Raw genomic sequence first — 23,996 nt, forward strand, 5'->3', positions numbered from 1 at the left:
TTCATATTTATTGGAAAAGCTTCATCTTCAATTAGTGAAATTGGAATAACTTCAATTAATTATGTGCAATTAATGTTTCTAATTATTCACCATAGCTCACAGTGCTCTAGAGAGCTGGTTAAGGTCAAAACAGAACTAGGGACTGCAGAACAGCACCCACACAGCATTTATGCTTATGCATAGGGAACAGACACAAGTCAGTAAAAAAACACATTAACAAACCAGTATATGTCAGCCAAAGCTTTATTCTAGCTTCTTCCATTGCTTTAGAACAGCACCAAATGCAAGATTCCAACCCAAAACAACTGTATTTCCCAATGGAGGAAAAAAACCCTTCCTCCCCCCACCACACCCCTGCAAAAATACCCTCAATTTTTTTTTTTTTGGAGGAAAAAAACCCATGTAACAACATAACTTTTGCTTTCCAAAAGCAAACATCAGCAAGCAGTGCTGTACAACAAATAGCATATACAGAAACTCATAAGAAGCCTTTTTTGAACAACCACCCACCTTAATACAAGAACTCGATACAAGTCAGTGCACCCACACACAATAAGAAATGCCAGTCAAGAGGCAAACTTCTTTCATAAAGAAAGTACAGTTATGAGAAACAAGCTAACAATAACAGTCTACCAACAACAGCTGTAGGAAAAAAGCTGACAATAAGTCTACCATCAACACTTCTTTGACAAGGAAGTGCAGTAGTGACAAGCATTTGGTCAGTTAGGGAGAAAAAAAAATACTCAATGCTTGGCTTGCATTCTTGTTCCCATGAACACATTTTCATGTGAATGTTTGGCACACAGGCACTTAATCAGTTTCATGTGGTGAACACGTCACTTGGTTTCAGCAAAGCTGGAGGGCACGGGTATCTTCAACTAAATCACAACTGCGGCCGGTTTGCTTTTCTACAGGGAATAAACACAGATTAGACCCAACAAGATGTGTCTATAAGTGTATATAAATGCATTATCATCTAAAGTCAGAGCTCTACAGGGCTTCAGACTAAATATTATCAACATATTGGACCATATTAGAAGACTACAGTTACAAAAAGATGAAAGAGCAGACCTGCCCAAAAGATGAAGCAGCAGTGCTCCCAGATTCCAGTTATGAGTTCAAGTCACTCCACCCCTCATTGGGCTTGGCATACAGCACTGCAGGAGTTTTTGCATCCTGTGGATCAGGTACCTTCCACTCAAACTGCCTTTCCAGGCAGTGGCACACATGTGCAGCAAGATCCAGCTCCGTGACATGTGGTTGCACCACCTTAGCTCACATCTCCTGTGCTGCTGCTGAGAGGGCGAACATACTAATTCCATGTAAAGTGTTCAAGAACAGACAATGGGCAAATCTGGACAATAATATTTAGCAACCAAATAAGGGAAAACAACTAAAATGAAGAGGTAAAAACTATAAAAGTATTATCAAAACCACAAAATCAAGAATAATTCTGCATCTAGGTGATGCAATTGGGGGAGAATTTGTAGATTCACCATTTTAACATTTTAATCAAGTTCTTTTAACTGCCTTTTTTTTGCTTAACAGGCAACTAGATCTCTATTGCAGGCTTCATTATTTGCTACCCATAAACCAGTCAGCTTTCAGTACAGTTGTACTGAAATATAATTACCAATTCAATCTCTGAAAGCACATATGCTATCTCTACTTAAACTCAGTTCAGTCTTCATCAGGCAACCACAGAAACAAGTTGCCCAGACAGGTTTTGGAGTCTCCATCCTTGGATAGATTCCAGACCTGTCAGTAAGGTTCTTAGCAACCTCATCTTGTTGACCCTGCTTTCAGCAGCTCCAAAGGCCCCTTTCAACCAGAACTGCCCTACAATTCCATAGATTATAACCAGAAAGAACCTGTACTATTTATTTGGTGCACTGATTACCAGTAACACATCAAAATTTTTAAGAAACAATAAAGATGTACATGCACTATTCACAAACAACTAAGATGGTATTATTATGGGTTTAGATTTATTATGGGATCTATTATGGGATTGGGACACTCAAATCCCAAACTAAATGCTTGGTTAGTCTGCCTAGCAGTCACTCACTCTGCCTCAGAAACATGAGCAAGAACAGCATGCTAATGGCAGACGCTCAAAACCCTACCAAAAATTATAGCTTGGGTGAACCATCCAAGAACAAGCTCTTCCAAGAGGCTCAATCCATCAGGTGAATAAATAATTATTAAACTGATTTCCAATCCAGACAGAGTAGCAGCTCTCATTGCATGTAGTCACCCCTAAACTGACAGTACATAAGCTAATGCTACTAAGAAAATCTCAACAACAGTATCAACTACATAAATTAAAATCAGTGTTTTAACTGTGTTTTCTAAAATAAAACATTTTCTAGAAAATTAGAAAACATCTCAACACCAAATACACAACCCATTTGGGAGGTTTCAGGTACACTTACCATGAAGCAAGGACTCCTCTGATAAGGACTGGAAGTTTTCTGTTGCAGAGGTTAATACCTATACAAAAAGGGATCTTCTTAGGAAGCTGGCACTGTTGCTAAGACATCCACTGAAGTGCTTCCTTTAATACTAGACTAACTTTTTACATCAGCACTACTGGACTCCTACTTACCACTGATTTCCCCCCTTATAACTCACTATATTAGGTTTCCTGCCCCCTTTTTGCTTTATTCAGAAACTGCATGTGAAGAACAAACTGGAAATTCATTCTGTTATCACCACAGCATGGCTGATGACCTGAGCTTTGGGTTCTAGACACGACTTTTTCATGGTAGGTACTTCATGAAGAACACTGGTGAAAACCTTACTATTCTTTCCTAATTCATAATAGAAGTATTTTTCATGATTTACCAGTTAGTTAGCACCCTTTCTGAAAACCAGTACTGTCCTACCCAGTCCACTACCACACTGCCATACCTCAGATGATCTGCAAGCTGAGTCAGGAATACCGTTCCAGACGTTCTCAGGAGCCACAATTTCCTCGTTGCCACTGGACAGATTCAAGACCTGCAGAGAGGGAGCCAAAGTGTATCTAGCACAGCAGCAATACACTCAGCAAATAAAACACTGCAGTGGGAAAACACAACTGAGGACTCCCTGCCTTTAGAAGGTTTTGAGAAGTCTGGATCTTGCAAGGAAGAGCAAGTTAATCTCTAAAAAAACTGAATATAACTACTGAATCTGTTCAAGGCTCTTCTGGACTTCTAAGCTAAGTATCGTGAGAAACAAAGGCTGTAAAAATACCTACTAGATCAGAACCAGAAGAAAGCTGGTGAAATAATAATACATAATAGACACTGAACCTCATCTGAATACAGCTGAGGTTAGTTTTAGATACCCAAGGGATCTACTAGCAAAAGAGCTGGCTTCCACAATCTCAGGCATTCAATCTTCCAAAAAGTTGCTTTTCTGTAAAGATCTTTTGGATTTGCAACCTTAATTATAACTTAAAGGTCATTTTATCCAAGTATGACATCTGTGATGCGTGTACATAGACACACACTCCCCTTGAACTGAAGGAAGGCTTCCGATTCATCCCATAGCATAAAGAGCAGTAGAACAAGGCAGCTCCCTAGATTATCCTCTACTGTTAAAGTTAACTCTCACTAAAGTTAACTCCCACTGTTAAAGTTAACAGCCACTAACGTAGTACACATTCCGCTGAAGCAGGAATAGTCTTGGATTCATTATTATATACAGTATAGTTCAAGTTTCTTCCCGAAGTTCTGCTGTTGTAGCACTAATTCCTCAAAGCACCAGTAAAATAGTACCAGGTTTCATGAGCATTTAATGGCAAAACAGCTCCACAGCAGAACATTAATTCGCCGGCCAGATAGAACCATGCATATGAGTGTGCATCTCAATCTGGAGTCACCTCCTTCAATATTCCCAGTCAATACAAGGGAATAAGATGTGAAGGGAATATCAAGTGTTGGCATGTAGCATCCAACTCTATTTGAGACACTTCTGTTTCTGTGTAGCCTATTATAGAGTGAAGATCTAAAATATTCAATATTAAAATATTTAGAGGAAGACTACAGAAGGGCCAGATCTTAAGAAGGCAGAAAGAATATTCAAACCATACTTACCCTAGTACCTTTTTCAGATATCTCCAAAATGCGAGCCTCACACCACTGGAGGGAGGTCCACACCACACATTTGGAACCAACATCAAAGCCCTTCAGATTACAAGGATATTCAGGGTGTGCTACAAGAAAATATGACATATCAATGAAGGAGGAAGAAAAAAAACCAAACAAACACATAAAGTTCCCAAAAAATCACCCCTCAAAAAACCTAAGATGCCTCACAACACTGCTCCCCTGCCCCCCTCCAACTACTTACTTTATGTTTGAAAGCTAAAATTTGTCATCCTGAACAGTCTTGCAAATGTATTTCATGTTCTGAAATAGATTTCCAATCAAAATCATTTCTCTCCCCAGGTAAGATTAGTTGCTGTTACACTGTCACGTTAAACATGAGATACTACACTTAGTCTGCTGTCCTTAACCCATCAAAGCATACTGACATTAACGCTAATATGTTAACTTATTAGGAAATAAAAATTAGGTTTCTACAAGAAAGCTATTCTCATGTCTCAGTGAGCACAACATTTTGATTATTTAACTTCTCAAAATCAGGTAATTTACCTGCACTGCAGTCAGCCAAGTTCTCGTGTTGCTTTTCTTCTTCTTCATCCCCAGACTTACAGCCTGATGACTGCACATGCGTATTTCCACACTCTTTAAATGAGTCAGTCAAGTCTTGTTTCATCCACTCTTCCACACAGTCATCTTGCTGCTTCTGCCTCCCCTTACGTTTCTTAACTTTGTAGTCACATGATTTTACAGGGAAAACAGGCCTCTGATCCACTGAGTCTTTCGTGAGAAATGAAAGCTGACTTCCACTGTTTGCAGAATTCTGCAGCACAGAATGTTCCAGCTCTAACAAGTCCTCCTCCCTGTCTTCCTGAGAAGGCTGAACATCAGGCAGCACCAGTTCCAGAAAGTGCCCAAACTTGGCACTTACCACTGACTGCTTGTCATGGGTCTTCAGGTCCAGTTGTTTCTCAGGTCTACCACCAGATGATGACAGCTTTAGGGGAGGAGCATCTGCTTCCATCCAATCACCTAGCAGATCATCTGCCTGATGAATTCCAGACAAATTCACTTTCAGTTTCTTTGGGTTCCCTCCCAAAGAAGGCTGAACATCAGGCGGAATCGGCTCTTCTGACTTCTTTCCATCACTAACTGAAGGCACCAGGTTTTCTTTCTCATTAAGTAATGTTAAAATTTCAAGAAAGTTCAGAGCTGCCAACTCTCCTGTCTCCTCACTACAAACTGGCAGCTCCAGCAACTCCTGTTCCAACACTGTCTCTCTTGCTTCACTGCCTGATGCTGTCTGCACTTCAAGTGACTTTGTTTCCAGGGCTTCCTTTGTTTCTTCACTGAAGGACGACTTGGCTGAAAGTGCCTCTAGATCCAGCAGGAACTCTTTTAGATCATCATACGAATAGTGCATTTCTAATGGATCCAGTTCTACTAACATCCCTGTTCCATTGCTGGAAGATGGCTGTGCCTGGAGCACTGGCAATTGCTGCAGCTCTTCTGGTTTGTTTCCTAGAAAGAGGCTGGCTGCTGAAGCACTGCCCATCAGTTCTGCTTGCAGCCCAGCATCCTCTCCAAACAGTACTTCAGACAGTTCTTGTTCTGAAGCTGTCACTTCGCTCCCTGAAATGTGAGGGCTGCAGCATCTCATTGGTTCTAGTAACATACTGTTATCACTATCGCCTTCAGACAGAGGTACTTCTTTATCAAAACTGTTCTGATGCTCTGCTGTTTCATATCCATCATCAACGTTCCCACTGGCAGCTCCCACTGACACATTTGCTTCTGCAGTTTCTAAGCACTCAGAAGTTACACCCAGGAAAGGTTCAGAACAAAGTAGAGCACTTCCTTCCTGAGCTAATCCACAAACAGCAGTAGTTTCTCTTTCAAGACAAAGACCCATATCACTGCTTGAACTACTATTTTCCTTTAAGAGGTTGTCAAGACTTGAGAAAGCACTGTCACCAGTTCCTTTATTAGCCTTCCAAAAAGGCTTCATCTCTTCATTAATACTATTGCCAGAAGCTTCCAGCTTGACAACACAGAGAGGAACTTCAGAATCTTTATCTTTCCGAGTCTCTACTACTTCAGCTTCTAATACAAGGTCTGCAGTCATATCATAAAACTTCTGATTTGCTTCACTAAGCCATGAGCCCTCTGAAGGACTGAAACCTGACAGACAGCAAGCAAATGCCTGACCAGGTACTCTGAGCAGTTCACATGGAATCTGTCGGACCATCTCCATGCCAACAGCTTCCTGGCTTCCATAATCCACATGTCGAACGACTACACTGTCACCTTTTACACTGATGATCTGAGCTCTGTAGAACCATCCATCTTGACTGTATTTTGCTAGACACGTATGACCACTTTTAATACAAGATATTCTGCCATCATTCAAAGAGCTCAGTCCAAGCTTTTCAGCTTCCTCTATTTTTTTGTCAATGTAGCTCAAGTGTTCAGTATCAGCACTATGACACCAGAAGTATTCTGGGCCATTTACTACCGTGATGTAAATTTTTAAAGTCTGACCTGCCTCTGGAAACTTCCAGATAAATGATTTACAATCACAGGAAATCTCACTTGGTGCCTGAGGAGGCAAAGGCTCACATGAAGTTATGATGTCACTGTTCTCTCTTTTATCAATTATTTCAGTTGAACAAGATCTCTCTGTACTTGCAAGATCATTAGGTAAATCCACTGTTATTATACCTTGATGGTCACTGAGAATAACTTCCCATTTATCTTCAACCTTTTCTACAAATTCACATGACAGCAGGATTTCACTTGTTCTCTTGGTGAAGTAAAGCACTGTTTTCTCTGCCCAGTCTGTATTTTTTTTGCACTTAAGTCCACCTAGGAAGCAGTGAATGCTTATTGCTGGAATAGATGACAAGTCCTCAGGGAGCCTGCGGGCTTGATGAACAGTAATTACTGAAGTATCACCATAATCAATATAGTGTACCCTTATCGAATTGTCAGAAGTCTTCTCTTTTACTGCAGCTCTATACCACAGGTTGTCTTCTGAATAAACAGCACTGATTAAATCTCCTGCTTGGAAAAATTGTCCACAAGGATTCTTCGCTGGTGTCCCATTGTTTAAACTTTCCAAAATGCTGTTAAGCTGAACCTCATCACTCCCTAATTGAACATAAAAATCCAGTGGATCATTGACATAAGACACATACACTAACGTTTTAAGAGCTGGCACTATCTTCTGTTGTGGTAGATCAGACACATTTTTAAGCATTACACACCTGCCTTCAGCACCAGATTTAATATCTGACAGTGTATCCATCTGGATAGGGAGCAGAGACTCCTCCCCTGCTTTACTTAACAAAATAGCATCCTTTTTACTGCTAAGCATTTCATCAGATTCTAGTAATCCAGATGCCAGATCTCCCTTGCTAGAGGGCTGGAAAAGGTTTACATCTTCTTTGAAGTGCCTTTTGCTCCCTTGTCCTCCCTGAGCTTCAGATCCACATTTTTTGCTTTCAAGAGGCCTCCCTGCATTTAAAGGGGACACTGCAGTCTCATTCACATCTGCATTTCTAGAGCACCGAGTCTCACTTTCTACATGACCACACAGTCTTGTGTTGTTTAGGCTTAGCTCCTTCAGTTTTGTATTAATTTGAGTATTACTATCAAACAATTCAACCAGCAGTGTATTATCAGAGTCCTTTGCTACTACTATTGCTTTTAATTGCCTTTCTAGGACAGCTTCCTTAAACCATGTTGCAGCTTCTTTGGAAACAGAAGATACATCAGATATGGAACATTTTATGGCCTGCATTGGCACAAGCAGGATATCAGAAGCATCACTGGGTAAAGGAAGCAGATCGTCTTTCTCTACGGTCTCTGTGTTCCCAAAATCCACAAAGAAGACTTTTGCCTTAGGTTGTGTTTCCATAATTACTCCCCTGTACCACTGACTGTCAGCATACCTTGCTAGGCACAAGCTCCCAGACGTTCTCAAGGTTCCCGTGCTGGTCATTGTTTCACTCAGGCGACTGATGTTATCAGCCAGCTGTGCTAAGGTATCTGCACATCTTTCAAGCTGGCAATAAAACGTCCATGGATCCTCAATGTGTGTAATATAAACTTCTTCCTCACTCCCAATTTTGATACCATGATTAGAATAATAGTAAGAATGAAGCTGAACCAAGGATGCCAGATGCTTTTGAGGAAATAAAGGTTTGGCTACACCTCTCTGAGTCAGAAACTGGCAAGCACTCTGAAAAGGTGTTACTAAATCTACGATGTTAAACAGGTCCCTATTTATTGAAGCCAAGGCAAATATTGTACACTTCAGTTCAAGTTCAGATGACGAATTAACAACAAACTGCTGAAAAGTATTAATCGCTTCTTCTTCCCAAGCAAAAGGATTCTGACCATTGGGTTGGATTAAGTTGTAAAGGCTGCACCTGAAAGCCTGAGCCTCCAACCTAAGGAAGCGCTCATCAATTGCACGGAGGTTTGACAGGTACACCTGCTCTCTGTTGCCATAGTCAACATAGACAACTTCCACTTTTTCCGCACAAAGTGCTTCACTAACAATTAAAGCCCTGTACCATTTCTTATCCTTTGAGTACTGGGCTAAACACACGAGATTTGGCCAAACATGTGGCTGGGATGAATTCTTACAGTGCTCCTGAATTTCATCCATTAGTAACTCAAGGTCACGGCTATTTCTACTCAACTGACACCAGAAAACACTAGGATTTTCAACGTATGACAAAATAACACTAACAGTACTTCCCACTTCTAAGTGGCCTCCACAAGAATAACCTGGCTTAATTTCCACATAATTCTGTCTCAAAGACACGTGCAAGTTTCCCTTGCCCTTATATTCCTGAGCAGGAAGAGATTCACAACTTTTAGAACTGTGAATGGCTGCAACAGGGCTCTCTCTGACCATCACAGTGATGTCAGGATCAACTGCTCTATCATTGCTCTTTAGAGCAGACTCTTCTCTAAGCCTCTTCTCTGCATTTATTTGTTTTTCCTCTGCACTAGTTGCTAGGGAAGAGGCCTGTGTCACAGCCTTTTCATCTGAATTCTGGAGAGTCTTGGGTATTTCACACCTCTGGTATTCAGCATAACCTCCCTGGGCCATGAGTTTACTTACTCTTTTCTCTCCTAACTGGGTCTGGTCAAAAATTTCAACCATGTATTTGTCACCCTTCAAACTCAAAAACCAAACCTTCAGTCCCTTGTTCAGCACAATCTCCCGGAACGCAGACACAGAGGCTTCACTCCAAGCCCCTCTCAGAGGGGAGACACCTGCCAAACAACACTTCAGAGCTAGAGCAGGGACTTCCCTGAACCGAGGAAGCAGGTCCTTCACTGCACACCGATCCACAGTTTCCGTACTGCCCCTGTCCACCAGGTGTATTTCCACCCCACTGTCCAGCACCCTGGTGACCACCGCTCGATAAAAGCCACCCTCGTTCCCACTGGCACAACAAAGGGATCCAGGGTGTGGGTCCCACCCAGCACCATCCAGCTTCGTGGCATGGGAGTAGAAATTCCACATGCACTGCCTCAGCTGCCTGAAAAGCTGGTGGTGTTCATTGAGCTGCAGCCAGAACTCAGATGGATCTCGGAGGTAGGAGACCTGTGCACTGTAGAACACACAGGTCTTTAGCTGTACACCAGGTACATCAGCAGAGCCCAAATCTCTGTGTGTTAAGACAGGAGGTGCTTCTGATGGCAATTTCAATTCTCCAGCTGAGGATTCTTCTAATGCCAGCTGCCCACGAGCCTTAGTTTGGCTAACCTGCTTACAACTGCTGACCAGGCAGCAAGCCTGAGACCCAAAAAGATGGTTCAAGTTGACGCCGCTTTCCCCATACAGGGTCACATAATAGAGATGCTCAAAGGAATTAAAGGCTTTGATGCGAGCACTCACTCCTCTGCCTTGCACCAGTGCTTTCAGCACATCGATCTGTGATGAGGACCAGCCACAGCCCCCATCAGAAACACCCTGAAGAGCACACACGTAAGTCACCACAGGCATCCGAAAACACTCAGCAGGCAAATGGCGCAAGTTAGCTCTGGTCACAGTCTCCTTCCTGCCAGAGTCCACAAAGATCACGAGAGCTGCCTGCTGGTCCTGCTCCCCTGTAATAAGCTCCAGCAGAAGGGCACGGTACCACTGGCCATCCGTGCCACGGGCAGCACAGGGCGAGCCTACCTTGGGCAATAAATCCTGCTCCCACCAGTCATAAACATGGCACATGGTATCAGAAAGGCAACGGATCTCCTGGGACAGGCATTGCAACTGGCAGTAGATGTGATGTGGGTCAGAGACATGGGTCACTAGGACGGGCTCTGTCACACCCAGCTGAAGCTGTGGGTAGAAGTAATCCAAGGCAGGTGACAGGGGCCGATATGACAGCAGCACGTGGAGAAGCTGAGGCACTGCAAAAGCTCCAAGGGAACATGATGAGGGCTGCTGCTGCCAGAGCTGCTGCTTTAGGTGGCCAAAAGGCAGGCAGCGCCTGAGCACCTGGCAGAACCAGACAGCAGAGACCCGCCTGGCCAAGCCCAGCTGCCGCATCTGGGTCACGAGCTGGGGCAGCTCGAGCACGATGAGCTGCGGGGACATCACCTCCTGCACCACACCAGACACCTCCTTGCCGTGCAGGAAGCTGAGGAACTCCATCGCCTCCACCGTCCACTTGGAGACCGGTGAGTCCCCGCAGCCTGTGCCCTCAGGGCCTTGGGAGGGCATGACATTGGCCACGACGCAGCCCAGCACCTCCGGCGGCAGCTGGAACAGCTCCGGGCAGCCCCGCGCCAGGTAATAGGCGGACGTGGCCACCACGTACCCCTCGTCCAGCAGGAACACGCGGTACCCCTGGGCGCTGCAACTCACCACGCAGCAGCGGTACCAGAGCCCCAGCACCTCTACGAGCCCCAACTCACCAGGGCACAGCCCCACCCTGCCGGCCGCCTGCCCGCCGGGCTCGGGGCGGGCCGCCAAGCGCGGCCCCCCCGCCGCCTGTATCTCGCGGTGGAGGCGGGCGTAGTCAGCCTTGCGCTCGCCCAGCAGCCCCCAGAGCCTCAGAACGGGCACGTCGGGGCGCAACCCCACGGCGCGGACGCGCAGGGTGACGGCGTCGCCGCGGCTGAGCTGCCCCAGCCCGGCGTCCATCGCGGGGCCGCGGGAGCTCATCGCGCCCTCGCCGCCCGCACGAGGCGAACAACCCCCCCCGTGCCTCCCGCGCCCCGACCTTATATGGGCCACGCGTCGCCCACGTGACCCGCGGCCAACGGTTTAGCGGCTGACCCAGCGGTCGAGCCCATTTCGATCCTCGCGGGGGGGCAGGGGGGGAGAAGGGGTGGAGGGCGCTAATACACAGGGACCGCTCCTGCTCAACCGCGACTGCCCGGAGGCGCCACAAAGAGGAGGGTTATTACGGGGTTACCGCCCTGGCGTCGCGGGGCGCAGCGCAGAGCCCGCAGGAAGTGCCCTCGGGCGGCGTGGAGCGCTCCACGTCGGCCGGGTGGCAGCGGGGCGGGGTGAGGGGAGAGGGAGCCAAAGCTGCTCAGCTCCCATTGGCCAGAGAGGCACCGGAGGCGGGACATGCGGCAGGGCTTGGCGGCTATTGGCCAGTGCGGGCGGCGGTGTGAGGGTGGGGTGCGGCGCGAGGGCGGGGGGTGCAGTGTGAGAGGGGTTGGCGGTGTGAGTTGACGGGGTGTCAGTAGTGTTTCACACTGAAAAAGAAAGATTTGTTAAGGATTAAAGCAGTTTTTCACTACCAGACTTTCTAAAGACTTTTTGTGTCTGTGTGTGTGTGTGGTGTCCCCTGAAGGGATCCGTACTGGGGCCAGTGTTACTGATGTCAGGGGAGGGTTAGGTTGGATATTAGAGAAATGTTCTTCACCCAGAGGGTGGTTGGGTACTGAACAGGCTCCCCAAGACAGTGGTCACAGCACCAAGCCTGACAGAGCTCAAAAAGTGTTTGGATGATAATTCTCAGGCATGTGGTGTGACTCTTGGGGACGGTCCTGTGCAGGGCCAAGTCAACATATTCTGTACTTCTGTGAATATCTTCTTTAATTATATAGACAAAGAGATCAAGTACACCCTCAGCAAGTTTGCAGATGACACTGAGCTGAGTGGTGCTGTTAACACTCCTGAGGGATGGGATGACATCCAGAGGGACCTGTATAAACATGGGAGGTAGATCCACAGGAATCCCGTAGGATTTAACAAGACCAAATTTAAGGTGCTGCACCAGGGTCAGGGCAACACCTAGTACAAATTCAGGTGGAGGATGAACAGATCAAGAGCAACCCTGTCGAGAAGGACTTGGGGGTGCTGGAGGATGAAAAGCTGGACACGACCCAGCCATGTGCACTTGCAGCCCAGAAAGCTGGTTGTGTCCAGGGCTGCATCCAAAGCACGTCAAGGGAGGTGATCCTGCCCCACTGCTCTGCTTTAGTGAGACCCCACCTGTAGTGCTACCTTCAGCTCTGGTGTCCCCAGAACAGGAAGGACCTTGACCTGTTGGAGTGAGTCCAAAGGAGGCCACCAAGTTGATTAGAGGGACGGAGCACCTCTCCTATGAGAAAAGGCTGAGAGAACTGGGCTTGTTCAGACTAGAAGAGAAAAGGCTTCAGGGTAACCTGGTTGTAGCCTACCAGTACCTGAAGGGAACCTACAAGAAAGATGGAGAGGGACTATTTACAAGAGCATGTAGTGACAGGACAAGGGGGAATGGATTCAGAATAAAAGAGGGTAGGTTTATTAGATATTAGGAGGAAGTTCTTTGCTGTGAGGGTGATGAGATACTGAAACAGGTTGCCCAGAGAAGCGGTGGATGCCCAATCTCCCTGGATTTAGGCTGGAGGTGTTCAAGGCCAGGTTGGATGGGGCTTTGAGCAACCTGTTGTAGTGGAGGATGTCCCTTCCCATGGCAGGGGATTGAAACAAGATGAGCTTTGAGGTCCCTTCCAACCCAAACCATTCTGTGATTCCATGATAAAAATACTTATTCTAACTCAATCATCTGCATATCCATCAGCAGGTTTATCAGGGTAATGAGATGGCGGGCAGGACCCCTCAGGATGTAACTGAAGCAGCAGCTTTGCTGGTTTGTCATTGCTGGTGATGGTGTGCAAGGCAAAAAGAACTTGGATTAGTTTCTCAGGGTGTCAACTAGAAAAATATCAGTATTTCTGAAGAAAACCTTCTGACTGATGCACAGAAAGGTGCACCTAAGTATGAGGAGGAACTTCTTTACTGTGCAGTGACCAAGCACTGGAACAGATTGCCCAGAGAGGGTGTGGAGTCTCCCTCACTGGAGATATTCCAGAACCATCTGGACACAATCCTGTGCCATGTGCTCTGGATAATCCTGCTTGAGCAGGGATATTGGACCAGACAACCCACTGTGGTCCCTTCCAACCTGACCCATTCTGTGATTCTGTGACTCCCTAATAATGGTGAGATTAATTTTTTCCAACACCCCCAAATGCATAAAGCCACAACAGAGCTACAATAAAATCAAAAGGTATAAGTGCAAGCCAAAAGACGCCCAGACTTTATTTAATGAGAAATTGGCACATTGAAGTCACTGGTTGCAAAGACCAGAAGAAATCATGAGTGTTTACTCAGAGAGCCAAGTCTTGCACAGTCATTCCATTATTACATATTACTAAATCAAAGCCAGCTTTGTTCTGTCTACTAATGGTGGCTTTTAATACTGCATTTTTGCCTCTTCATTGCCAAAGATGAACCTAGTGACAAACAGCACTAATCTCCTTCCCTATGAAATCTGGAGGGCTCTAGGTTTCAAAATAAACAAATCACTCCTCTTCAAACATTTTGTGTTTTAAAGAGAATGTTATATTTCCACCAAGATTTAAAGTGGGCAGAGTGCATATTTCCATGGAAAAGTGGTGCCTTAATAACCCAGTCTGCCACATCAGCACCGGGACTGTCATGGGACAAGTAGTTCAGCTTGGAGTATCATGAGTCCTTCAAGAGGGGCAGAGTGAACTAGGCTTTTGATTTCTTGGGAACAGGACTGCATTTCAGTCATGGATCTACTCATGGTTGAGTACAGAGGTCAGGCAGTCTCTGGGAAGTAAAAGGAACACAAACCCTTCCGCTTTTGGAAGCAGAATCAGATAAACTGCTTTTATCTTTTTCAATACCTAGTACTACAGGCTTGGTTTGCTGAGGCATCACACTAACAAGAAGTAGTTCTTTATGTGTGTGCAAACACAATTAATAACAAAAATGCCCAAGTAATTTTATAGATACTTAGCCACAGAAGATGTTCAGTGCTACGTTTTCAACCTACTCTTGTCCTTAACAATAGGAACCATCTCTATCGTCAAACAAGCAGACATTATTATATGCCATTTACTTGGCAGACTTTTTCTTTTACCCTGTTTACTGTTTCAGTAAGCTCATGCTGGCTGCTAGTTGAAGTATTATTGTGACAATTTTAGTCTGTGCAGATAATATAAATTTCATTTAGCAGTCTGACAACCAAATAGTGTCCTTAAATCATGGCTGTTTCTAACCAGTAAGGACTGGATTTGGAGAAGCAATGTATACATGGGATCCTACTGCCATGTGAAATAAGAATTCAGCTTTTTGATTCTTCTCTGTTTTGTCAATATTGAGGATTTTAAAAAGAACTAACTCCGCAGATCCTTCTGATTTGTTCATATGTAAGCCAGAATACCAGCGACCAAGGAGCCTGTGAAAGCAAACACAGAAGTTAGAGGCTTAGAACAGAAGTAATCCAATAAGTAAACCCATTAGATTAACTTGTCTCCTCTTAAAAAATTATATTCTTAACTTCAATCTCATGTTGCACTGGTTCCCAGAGAGGTTGTGAACTTCTCATCCCTGGAGGTGTTCAAGGCCAGGTTGGATGGGGGTCTGAGCAGCCTGGTCTAGTGGAAGGTGTCCCTGCCCATGGCAGGGGGTTGGAACCTTATCTTTAAGGTCCCTTCCAACCCAAACCATTGTATGATTCTATGATTTTGTCTTTCATACAAAAATCGTAACATTACATGTGGTTAGGCCTACCAAATCCTTCACAAGACACCTAAACCTCTTTCTTTTTTCAGCTTGCCAACTCATGAATGTTTGACCTGAAATGTTTCATACTTGCGGGCTACTTTGGGCTGAATGCTTTTTATATTTTTTAAAGAGTTTACCTGTTCTAAAACCTTAATCAGAAAATGACAAAGTTTGCTTTGCATAAAATGTATATCCTGCACCCATTTAGTTGAGATGCTCGGGTTTTTTTATTTATTTATTTATTTATTTTTAATTCTTATGGACTTAAAAAAGGTAATCTCATGTAAATTTGCTTTTAGGAATTGCCCTTTGCTCAAACTAACAGCAGAGTTCCAGTTCCCAGGCTCCAGTTACTGCTGCCTGGCTTAATTGTAGAGCTGGAGCTTTAACAGCCCAGCAGTGTGCAGGAGAAAGGTTGCCAGCCTGAATACAAGAGGGGTGAAAATGAGACCCAGGAGAGAGAAGAAAGTAATTCTGGGATCAAGAGAGAAGGAGGAATGAAAGTATGAGGCATGCAAAGGTTGTCCGGGGCTGGGAGTAAGAAGGGAGCATTGGAGAGTTTGGGGAAGGGAGAAAGGAGGGAGCCTGAAATTGTAAAAAAAGAAAGGAAACTGGCTAGCAATTAAGCAGGACAATGTTTTCCAAATTAAAGAGGTATAAAATGCAACATGAGAGAAGTGACCCTACATGCAGCTGTGTAAAGCACTACATTCGGCTATGCTAACTGCAATTAAAGAAACTGAGAGACTCAAATAGTGTTGAGGAAGAAACTCCTCACATTTTAATGCTAGTTGTTCTTGTAAAGAGAGTTAAAAGGCACATACCATTCGCATCCAGGTTGGTATAAAGCCTTTGTACAGAGACATAAACCCTTCACCCTGGACAGTTTGAATCAAGCAGTCCATGGAAGACTTGTATAGCAGACCCCTAGGAATGTGCAAGGAAAATAAACAGTGTTAGGATTACAAATGTGCAATTTTAAAAAAATCACATCCCCCTCATAAAAATAATTCGTTGCTGATATTTCTTTACAAGCAAAAGCTCTTTTGTAAGCTCCTTGGAATCTAATCAGAACTGAAATCCACTGGAGTAACTGGCTATGCTTAGGTGGCCATCACAACAACACCCTGCAGACATTTACTAAATCAGTAAAATCATCATCAGAAAGATGAAGAGCAAATCATAAACTTAGCACTTTGCTTCCAGTGAAATCGGTGAGATTTAGGGTTTTCATTTTGCTTCTGAAAAGTTGGTCTCCGAAGTGCCCACACCTTCCCTGCTTGTCTCTCGGCTGGTTCATTATCCGGGTTTTGACCACGTCAGCAGGAGTTCCCAGAACAGCCGCTACCAGGCCAGAACAGGCACTGCCAACAGCAACAGATACTTAAAGAAGAAACCAAGATGTATCATGACAACTGTAGCATTGTGATTCCAGTTCTTATAATAGAGATTTATTACAACAGTTATCATAAAATCATGAATAGTAACTTGTAAAATAAACTTGGCTTGGGAGAAGGCTTGCTAGTATTGCTCTTGCTGAGATGTCCTCCCAGCTGCCCTCACCTCTGTGTACTGTTCTGAGGCAGGAATGAAGGACCTACAACACGCAATTCATTATATTGTTTCTATAAAGTAGATTTCTTCATCATTTAAGGGAGTAAAAGAGGTTGTTCTGCAGGGGTTATATGGCTGTGTCCCCACAGATGAGAGCAAAGGTGTTTAAATGCACCAGCAAGGCACTTGTAGTGAGGGCAGTTTTGTAGCAATAATTGCACATCCTTTCTCTTGTGTCTTTTGTAAAGTGATGCTCTCTCAGGAAAAAAAATAAAATTCTAAAGTTGCATTTTATCAGCAGTATCAAAATCAAAGAATAGAGGCTTCTGCTGACACAGAGAGGCAGATGAAGACAGCGAGACTGGAAATGCTCTACAGTGGAAAAGGGGTAATCAGGGAATACAGCACCTGGAAACACTGTGAGTCACACTGTTGTCCACAAGTGGCGTGTTCAGAAGCAAGAAGTGTTTCACTGTGTCGTAAGTGGTCAGATCTGTAGAGAGGATAATGAGTAAAAACAATACTGTCAGAAGCAAATGGTGTCTGTGCTGTTCATGGCATAGGATGTTCATTTCCAGTGCAGCTCCTCCCATTGGCACAGCTGGCACTCTGCCCCCAGGTTCTGATGATGATTGTGGCACCTAAGTCCTGTCTTTAGACGTGTGAGCACATGCCACTTGGATCCTCACAAGTCTATGGGACTAGATGGGATCCACCCAAGGGTGATGAGGGAGCTGGTGGAAGAGCTCGCCAAGCCTCTCTCCGTCATCTTCCAACAGTCCTGGCTCACTGGGGAGATACCAGACGATTGGAAGTTGGCGAATGTCACACCCATCCACAAAAAGGGCCGGAAGGAGGACCCAGGAAACTACAGGCCCATCAGCCTGACCTCAGTGCCTGGCAAGGTTATGGAGAAGATCATCCTAAGTGCAATCACACAGCACCTATAGGATGGACAAGGAATCAGACCCAGCCATCATGGTTTTAGGAAGGGCAGGTCCTGTCTGACCAACCTGATCTCCTTTTATGATCAGGTGACCTGCCTGGTCGATGAGGGGAAGGCTGTGGATGTGTCTACCTGGACTTCAGCAATGCCTTTGACACCGTTTCCCATGGCATACTCCTGGGAAAGCTGGCAGCCCATGGCTTGGACAGAGGCACTTTCTGTTGGGTTAAGAACTGGCTGGAGGGCCGAGCCCAGAGAGTGGTGGTGAACGGTGCTGCATCCAGTTGGCAGCTGGTCACTAGTGGTGTCCCCCAGGGATCAGTGTTGGGCCCAGTTCTGTTTAATATCTTTATCGATGATTTAGATGAGGGGATTGAGTCCATCATCAGCAAATTTGCAGATGACACTAAGCTGGGGGGGAGTGTCGATCAGCTGGAAGGCAGGAGGGCTCTGCAGAGGGACCTGGATAGGCTGGAGAGTTGGGCTGATTCCAACGGGATGAGGTTCAACAAGGTCAAGTGCCAGGTCCTGCACTTCGGCCACAACAACACCCCCAGCAGCGCTACAGGCTGGGCACAGAGTGGCTGGAAAGCAGCCAGGCAGAAAGGGACCTGGGAATTTGGATTGACAGGAAGCTGAACATGAGACAGCAGTGTGCCCAGGTGGCCAAGAAGGCCAATGGCATCCTGGCCTGTATCAGGAACAGTGTGGCCAGCAGGACCAGGGAAGTGATTCTTCCCCTGTACTCAGTGCTGGTGAGGCCATACCTGGAGTGCTGTGTCCAGTTCTGGGCCCCTCAGTTCAGGAAGGATATTGAGGGGCTGGAGCAGGTCCAGAGAAGAACAAGGCTGGTGAAGGGACTCGAATCCTATGAGGAGAGGCTGAGTGAGCTGGGGTTGTTCAGCCTGGAGAAGAGGAGGCTCAGGGGAGACCTTATCACTCTTTACAACTACCTGAAAGGAGGTTGTAGCCAGGTGGGGGTTGATCTCTTCTCCCAGGCAACCAGCAGTAAGACAAGAGGGCATGTGCCGGGGAGGTTTAGGTTAGATATTAGGAAGAATTTCTTTACAGAGGGAGTAATCAGGCATTGGAATGGGCTGCCCAGGGAAGTGGTGGATTCTCTGTCCCTGGAGGTTTTAAGATGAGACTGAATGTGACACTTGGTGCCATGGTCTGGTAACCACAGCAGTAGTGGATCAAAGCTTGGACTTGATGATCTCAGAGATCCCTTCCAACCCAGCTGATTCTATGATTCTCCTTTTTGTTCCCATCTGCTCTAATTTACCTCAGAGGTGATCGTTGAGCTGTGTCTGGGTGACCCTCATCAGACCTGCTGCTGACTCAGCTTCCGGGCTTGGCCTCAGACTTGTCTCGTCACCACACACTTCCCTGAGGATCTGGATCTTGGTGAAGCCTTGCTGCCTTCACTGGCTCTGCCCTGCAAACCTTGAGTGCTGGGGGCTGGATTGTAGCCTGGTGAGGTTCCTGCTTTGCTGACCGTGGGATCCCCTCAGCACCTGGATCACCTTTCCTTAAGCTGAGGCACAAACTGTTATTTTTACGCAATTTGATTTCCACAGGACAGAAACACAGGTGCACAAGGCAGAGGTCACCTGCAGTGAGCTCTAAACGGGTCCCTAGTGTAGGTAATCAAGACACTAAGACTCTCCTTTCTTAAAGCTTATGTGTGGCCTTATGTGCTGCAGACCAAGTTATTCCATTTACCTCCCATGTTCACCAGAGCAGCCCTCTGGACATTTGGCACCCATCCAGCCCAAAGTCCCCGTATTCCTCCTTCAGAGAGGATCTTCAGAAATGCATGATGCACACCCCGAAACCTGAAATCAATATGCAACTAGTAGGTAGACAGCCCAGATACAGAGAAATCTTTGCATATTCCAGTACTTTGCTGCACCAGATCCTTACATAGGATTTATGTAATTTACACCTGCAAGGATCTGGCCCTCTGGATCCATTTTTTGATCCATCTTTGACTTTCATGCCACAATATTTTACCAAACATACTAGTTGACTTGCTAAGCAGTGATCTGATCTCTAACAGCAGACAATGCTTTGATCCCACACAGGGTTGCAGTAGTAAATGTACAAGACACCAAAAGATGGCAGCAGTTTGGGATGCAAAGAGCAGCGTGTCCTGCTATTTGCTGGAGGCTCAAGCCCTGCTGTCTGTGCATCCTGCATGAGCCATTTCCCTCATCCTTTCTTCCAGCTTACCATCTTTAGAAGGCATCCTTCCCTCCCCATGGAAATATGGTGGCCTGTACATGCTGCAGCACGGAGGACAGGTGAGAGTTTGTGGTTCTGGGACCAATAAATCAGAATAAGGAAGGCAAGTATAAATGGGATAAGGAGAAAGTCTTATGTCCCCCACCCTGTTCACTGCCCAGAGCCATTGTGTGCTTCCCAGGCACTGCTCTCCCTCTGAAAAAGCAAAGAGAAGCTGGGGAGAGGGAGTGGCAGAAAACAGAGAGAACCACACTCTGGGCCAGAGCATGATCAGTAACAGGAAAAAAAACACCAGCTCTGAGAGGAACCAACCGTAACGGCTTTCCTTCCAACTTCCTCTTTCCCTCCATCTGCATCTGCACCTTCACCAGATCAGTTGGGCTGGCGAAAAACTGTCCGATGGCACCTGCAGACATGCCTCCAACCACAGCTTTCCTGCCAAACAGGGGGATATTTGTGCTCCAGAATAAACTGAAAATCTTCAAAAATCACAGTGCTTGAGCTGCAGAGTTCAGCAGCACGACCCAGGTGGAGCATGTGTAAATGGTTGCTCCATATACTAATGACCAAAGTGAAGGTAATAATTATGGTGACTGCAGGTTGTTAATCAGTAATATTTCTGCCAATTTTAAGAAAGGGTTAAAACTTGCCTGGGGAAAAAAGTCAAGGTTGCATTATGCTCCTCGCTTAAGGTTTAAAGGCAGGATGGGAAGGTACACAAGTAAGGGATGATGCTCCACATACTACAGCTGAATGCCAGTGTGAAATTCTAAAGTGATTGCTGATATATAAGATTTTTCTTTATCTCTCACTGCTGCTAATTGGGTTGTGTTCATTTTCTGGTTCTATTTATTTTAGTAAAACCAGAAATATCAGTAGTATCCATAGTTCCCCCTTCCTGAAGCACCAGCCATGGCAAGTATTTTGTATTAGATTTTCTCAATCTCATCCTAAAACCAGACTCCTTCAGTGAGGACAACCCCCAAACAAGCAATAAATATGCATAAATGTGCAACATTACCAGAGAGGAAAGGTTTTATCCTCAGCCCTACAAAGCACAGAGTCACGGAGATGTTCATAAGCAACCATCCGAACACCAGAGTACACTGTGGGAAACAAAAGCAGGAGACAGTTCTTGGGTCTGCATTTCTGGAGGTCACACTGTGAGAGAGACATCAAGAGATTGGTTTAAGACACTCTGGATCTCACCTGGGTCAGCTGGTCACTGCCCTCACGTTTGTGAGGGCGTTACCTGGTATCAGTGCTTCAGATAGAACGTTTCAGCATCAGAGAATCTCTCTGGCTGAGCCATGGGTCTGCCAGGAGGCAGCATGGCTTTGCCTTCATCCTAAGGAGATGTGACTGCATTGCTTCCCCCTCAGCTGATGCCAAACACAAAGCGTCCCACAAATACTTTTGAGGTTTGTTGCTATCACCATATTTCCAAATAAAGTAGAGAAAGCTGTTACCTGTGGCCAACTCCCTAATGCATTTCATGTAGAACTTGTATTCTTCCCTAGTGCTTGCAACCTTATCTTTTTTCCCAGCCCGTCCCCACTTCCCTCAAGTATAAGATATTTATGGTTCTGAAGACTACAGGTGCCTGTTTTGCTTCCTACACAAGGCCTTCCAGCAAAGATGACAGGGAAATTATATTTTGTTTTCCCAGAAGCCAGAATAAGGCATAAGGAGAGAAGGAAGAAACAATATTGATCCAAAATCCCCTATATATTTCAAAGTGGGATTGCAGGCTAGACTGAAGATATATCACAGATACATCTAAAATACAAAGAGATATGTCAAGCTCACTTCAAAAGGCTGTTGGCCACAGAAGGCAGGACCCACACTTGTCCCATCACAAGCAGATAATCACCTATGTGGCGGTAGATGGCTGGCATGGCTCCTTGCCAGAGCTTCCCTAATCCCTCCTCCTGCACAATTCCTGCTGCCGTGCGCAGCATCCCACGGTACGGGGCTGCCTGGCCGGACGCAGCTCCATCCCGACGGACAGCAGCCTCACCTTGGATCTGCAGCCGAGTTTTCGTGAGATCCAGGGGAAATGTCACTGAGGAGAAAGGGCAGGGAACACATGTGAATATGAGTGTGGCTGTGGGGAGACCTCCCACACTGAGAACATCTGCACCAGAACTCCCTGCCAGGCACCACAGGCATCAGGCGCCGTACCTAATGAGTGCAGGAGATTCATGGAGGGGAGAAGATTCACATCGAGATCTGTTAAAAGCAGCTCTGGGCATGAGTAACCAGATTACATTCCCGTCAAACACCAAGTCTTTCTCCCGCATTTCATTTTGCAGATGTGTTATGCAGTATGTGTACTTTCCAAGAGACTCATGATTAAAAATCCTGTTCCTGTTAGTCCCCCTGAATAAAGACCAGTCAAATCTCTCAATCGTTCGTGGGGCCTCTCCAATTCTGCCCAGCATAGAGGCAGCACGATAAGGTCAGGAACAGCCCCACACTGGCCATTGTAATGCAGATACACATGCAGGCTCACCTACAAACCTATCTACAAAGCCGTCCTACAAACCACCCTAAAACATGCTGCTTTTCTGATTCAGAGACTAAAATCGTACCTAGCCTGTTATTTCTCTCGCTGAAATAACTGCTGGCCAGAGAAGTAAGTCCAACTTGATTTCAGCTTCCCAGGGCTGCTCCTGAAACAGTATGGATACATGGTTGCTGCACCTCATTTCAGTTACAGGCTGGGAGTTCCTCTCTGGATGAGGGACCTTCCCAGGCTGTCTCAGGTGGCGATTGCCCAGGAGCAGGGGTTGTCTTTGGTGTGATTCCTGAGCAACACACCAGGGTCCTTCCAGAGCAGGACTCAGGTGCTGGGGGAATGCAGTCAATGCTCAAAGTCTCAGCAGGTTTACAGCCTATTTGTGCATTAGGTTTGGTATTCGTGTTTAAAGATTAGAGAAAATTGAGAAGTTACAAATCATTTAGAGCAATGTAACAGATTTGCCTGTAAGAGCTTGTAGAAATAAAGCATGCTGAAAAATATTCCAAATAAGCTACTTAATCACAAAGCAGTGCTATGCAGATGCCACAGTGCTTCTATCCCACGTTTCACCAAATAGTTTTCAACTCCATTTTTAAAACCATCTCCACTGTAACCAGTCGTATAAGAGTCAATTTTTGTTTGATTAACTTCCATTAACTATGAAAAGCAAATTCCTAAAGGAATCAGCCCTTGCTAGTAACTTAGGCAACAGATCTCCCTGCCTCTAGTCTTTTCCTGGAAATCCAGCAACAGCAAAGCTTAAACCAGTCACAACTGTTCTGTGTTAATGACTGCAGTCCTTTGGCAAAGATTTCATCCTGAAAAACCTGCCCTCCAGCCACATTCAGGTGACATAAAGCACTTGCAAGGCTTAGATTACAGAAAAGTCACGGTGAGCACAGTGAAATGCACAGATTTGCTGGAGCAGAACACTGAGAAATGAGGCAGCCGGGGACTGACGTTTTCCCTGCCCCCCGTAAGTAAATTTTGACCCCCTTCCCTCTCGGAAAATCAGGATGAGTTGTACCTAGTTCTGCCACAGCCGCTGCACAGGCTGACAGGGCAAATTTGCTGGCTCGGGGCCACCTCTGTGGAAGAGGTAAGCTCTTCTCTTCTTCTGCAGGTGACATCTAGCATCTCACATGAACCGAGGCTCACCAGCCACCCAGGGTCTGTCTGGAGCGAGAGCAGACCCTAGCACAGCTCAGTTCTGGGTCGTTTAGGAGATAAGTTGCTGAAGGTCATGTTTCTCCAGCGCCAGCACCAGGAACTGCAGCAGCCCGAGTTGCTCCTGCAGAGCTGGAAGGTCCTTTTGCAGTGACACAAGAGAATCCTGCTCAACAGGCTCCTGGGAAATGTAGTCTGTCCCTGACGCTGCCCTGCGCCAGGAAACCGGTAGTGCAGGTACAGTCACACACACAGTTTTATCCATTATCATCTGTATTAAAAAGTGTAATCATTAACGAGAGCTCGAGATTACGAGCACATGTGTGGGGGGTGTTTGCTTTACAAGGTGCTGTCGTTGACAGCAGCGCCTCGGGAGCCCCAAACTGCATTCCCATGTCAAAC

General features: G+C 45.7%; 2 protein-coding genes across 6 annotated transcripts; both read right to left on the minus strand.

Moving 5' to 3' along the window:
- Positions 1–358: 358 nt before the first annotated feature.
- On the minus strand, positions 359–11,574 carry TDRD6 (tudor domain containing 6). Of its 2 annotated transcripts, XM_027719095.2 has the most exons (5): positions 4,647–11,574; positions 4,086–4,204; positions 2,914–3,003; positions 2,436–2,493; positions 359–908 (listed from the first exon to the last, which is right to left on the minus strand). In XM_027719095.2, the coding sequence occupies exons 1-5, from the start codon at positions 11,281–11,283 to the stop codon at positions 847–849; spliced, it is 6,966 nt and encodes a 2,321-aa protein (XP_027574896.2). In that variant the 5' UTR covers positions 11,284–11,574; the 3' UTR covers positions 359–846. The 2 variants fall into 2 exon arrangements, with proteins under 2 accessions (XP_027574896.2, XP_027574978.2); XM_027719177.2 differs by lacking the exon at positions 2,436–2,493.
- Positions 11,575–13,630: 2,056 nt separating this feature from the next.
- On the minus strand, positions 13,631–23,745 carry SLC25A27 (solute carrier family 25 member 27). Of its 4 annotated transcripts, XM_027720699.2 has the most exons (9): positions 23,455–23,745; positions 21,777–21,968; positions 20,925–21,009; positions 20,216–20,338; positions 19,382–19,494; positions 17,119–17,203; positions 16,428–16,520; positions 15,981–16,083; positions 13,631–14,827 (listed from the first exon to the last, which is right to left on the minus strand). In XM_027720699.2, the coding sequence occupies exons 1-9, from the start codon at positions 23,555–23,557 to the stop codon at positions 14,756–14,758; spliced, it is 969 nt and encodes a 322-aa protein (XP_027576500.1). In that variant the 5' UTR covers positions 23,558–23,745; the 3' UTR covers positions 13,631–14,755. The 4 variants fall into 4 exon arrangements, with proteins under 4 accessions (XP_027576500.1, XP_027576655.1, XP_027576575.1 ...); XM_027720854.2 differs by lacking the exon at positions 20,216–20,338; XM_027720774.2 differs by lacking the exon at positions 16,428–16,520.
- Positions 23,746–23,996: the final 251 nt, after the last annotated feature.

The sequence above is a fragment of the Pipra filicauda genome, unplaced genomic scaffold (genome assembly GCF_003945595.2).
Source record: "Pipra filicauda isolate LSUMZ 115617 unplaced genomic scaffold, ASM394559v2 scaffold209_size2725305_pilon, whole genome shotgun sequence".
NCBI lineage: Eukaryota > Metazoa > Chordata > Aves > Passeriformes > Pipridae > Pipra > Pipra filicauda.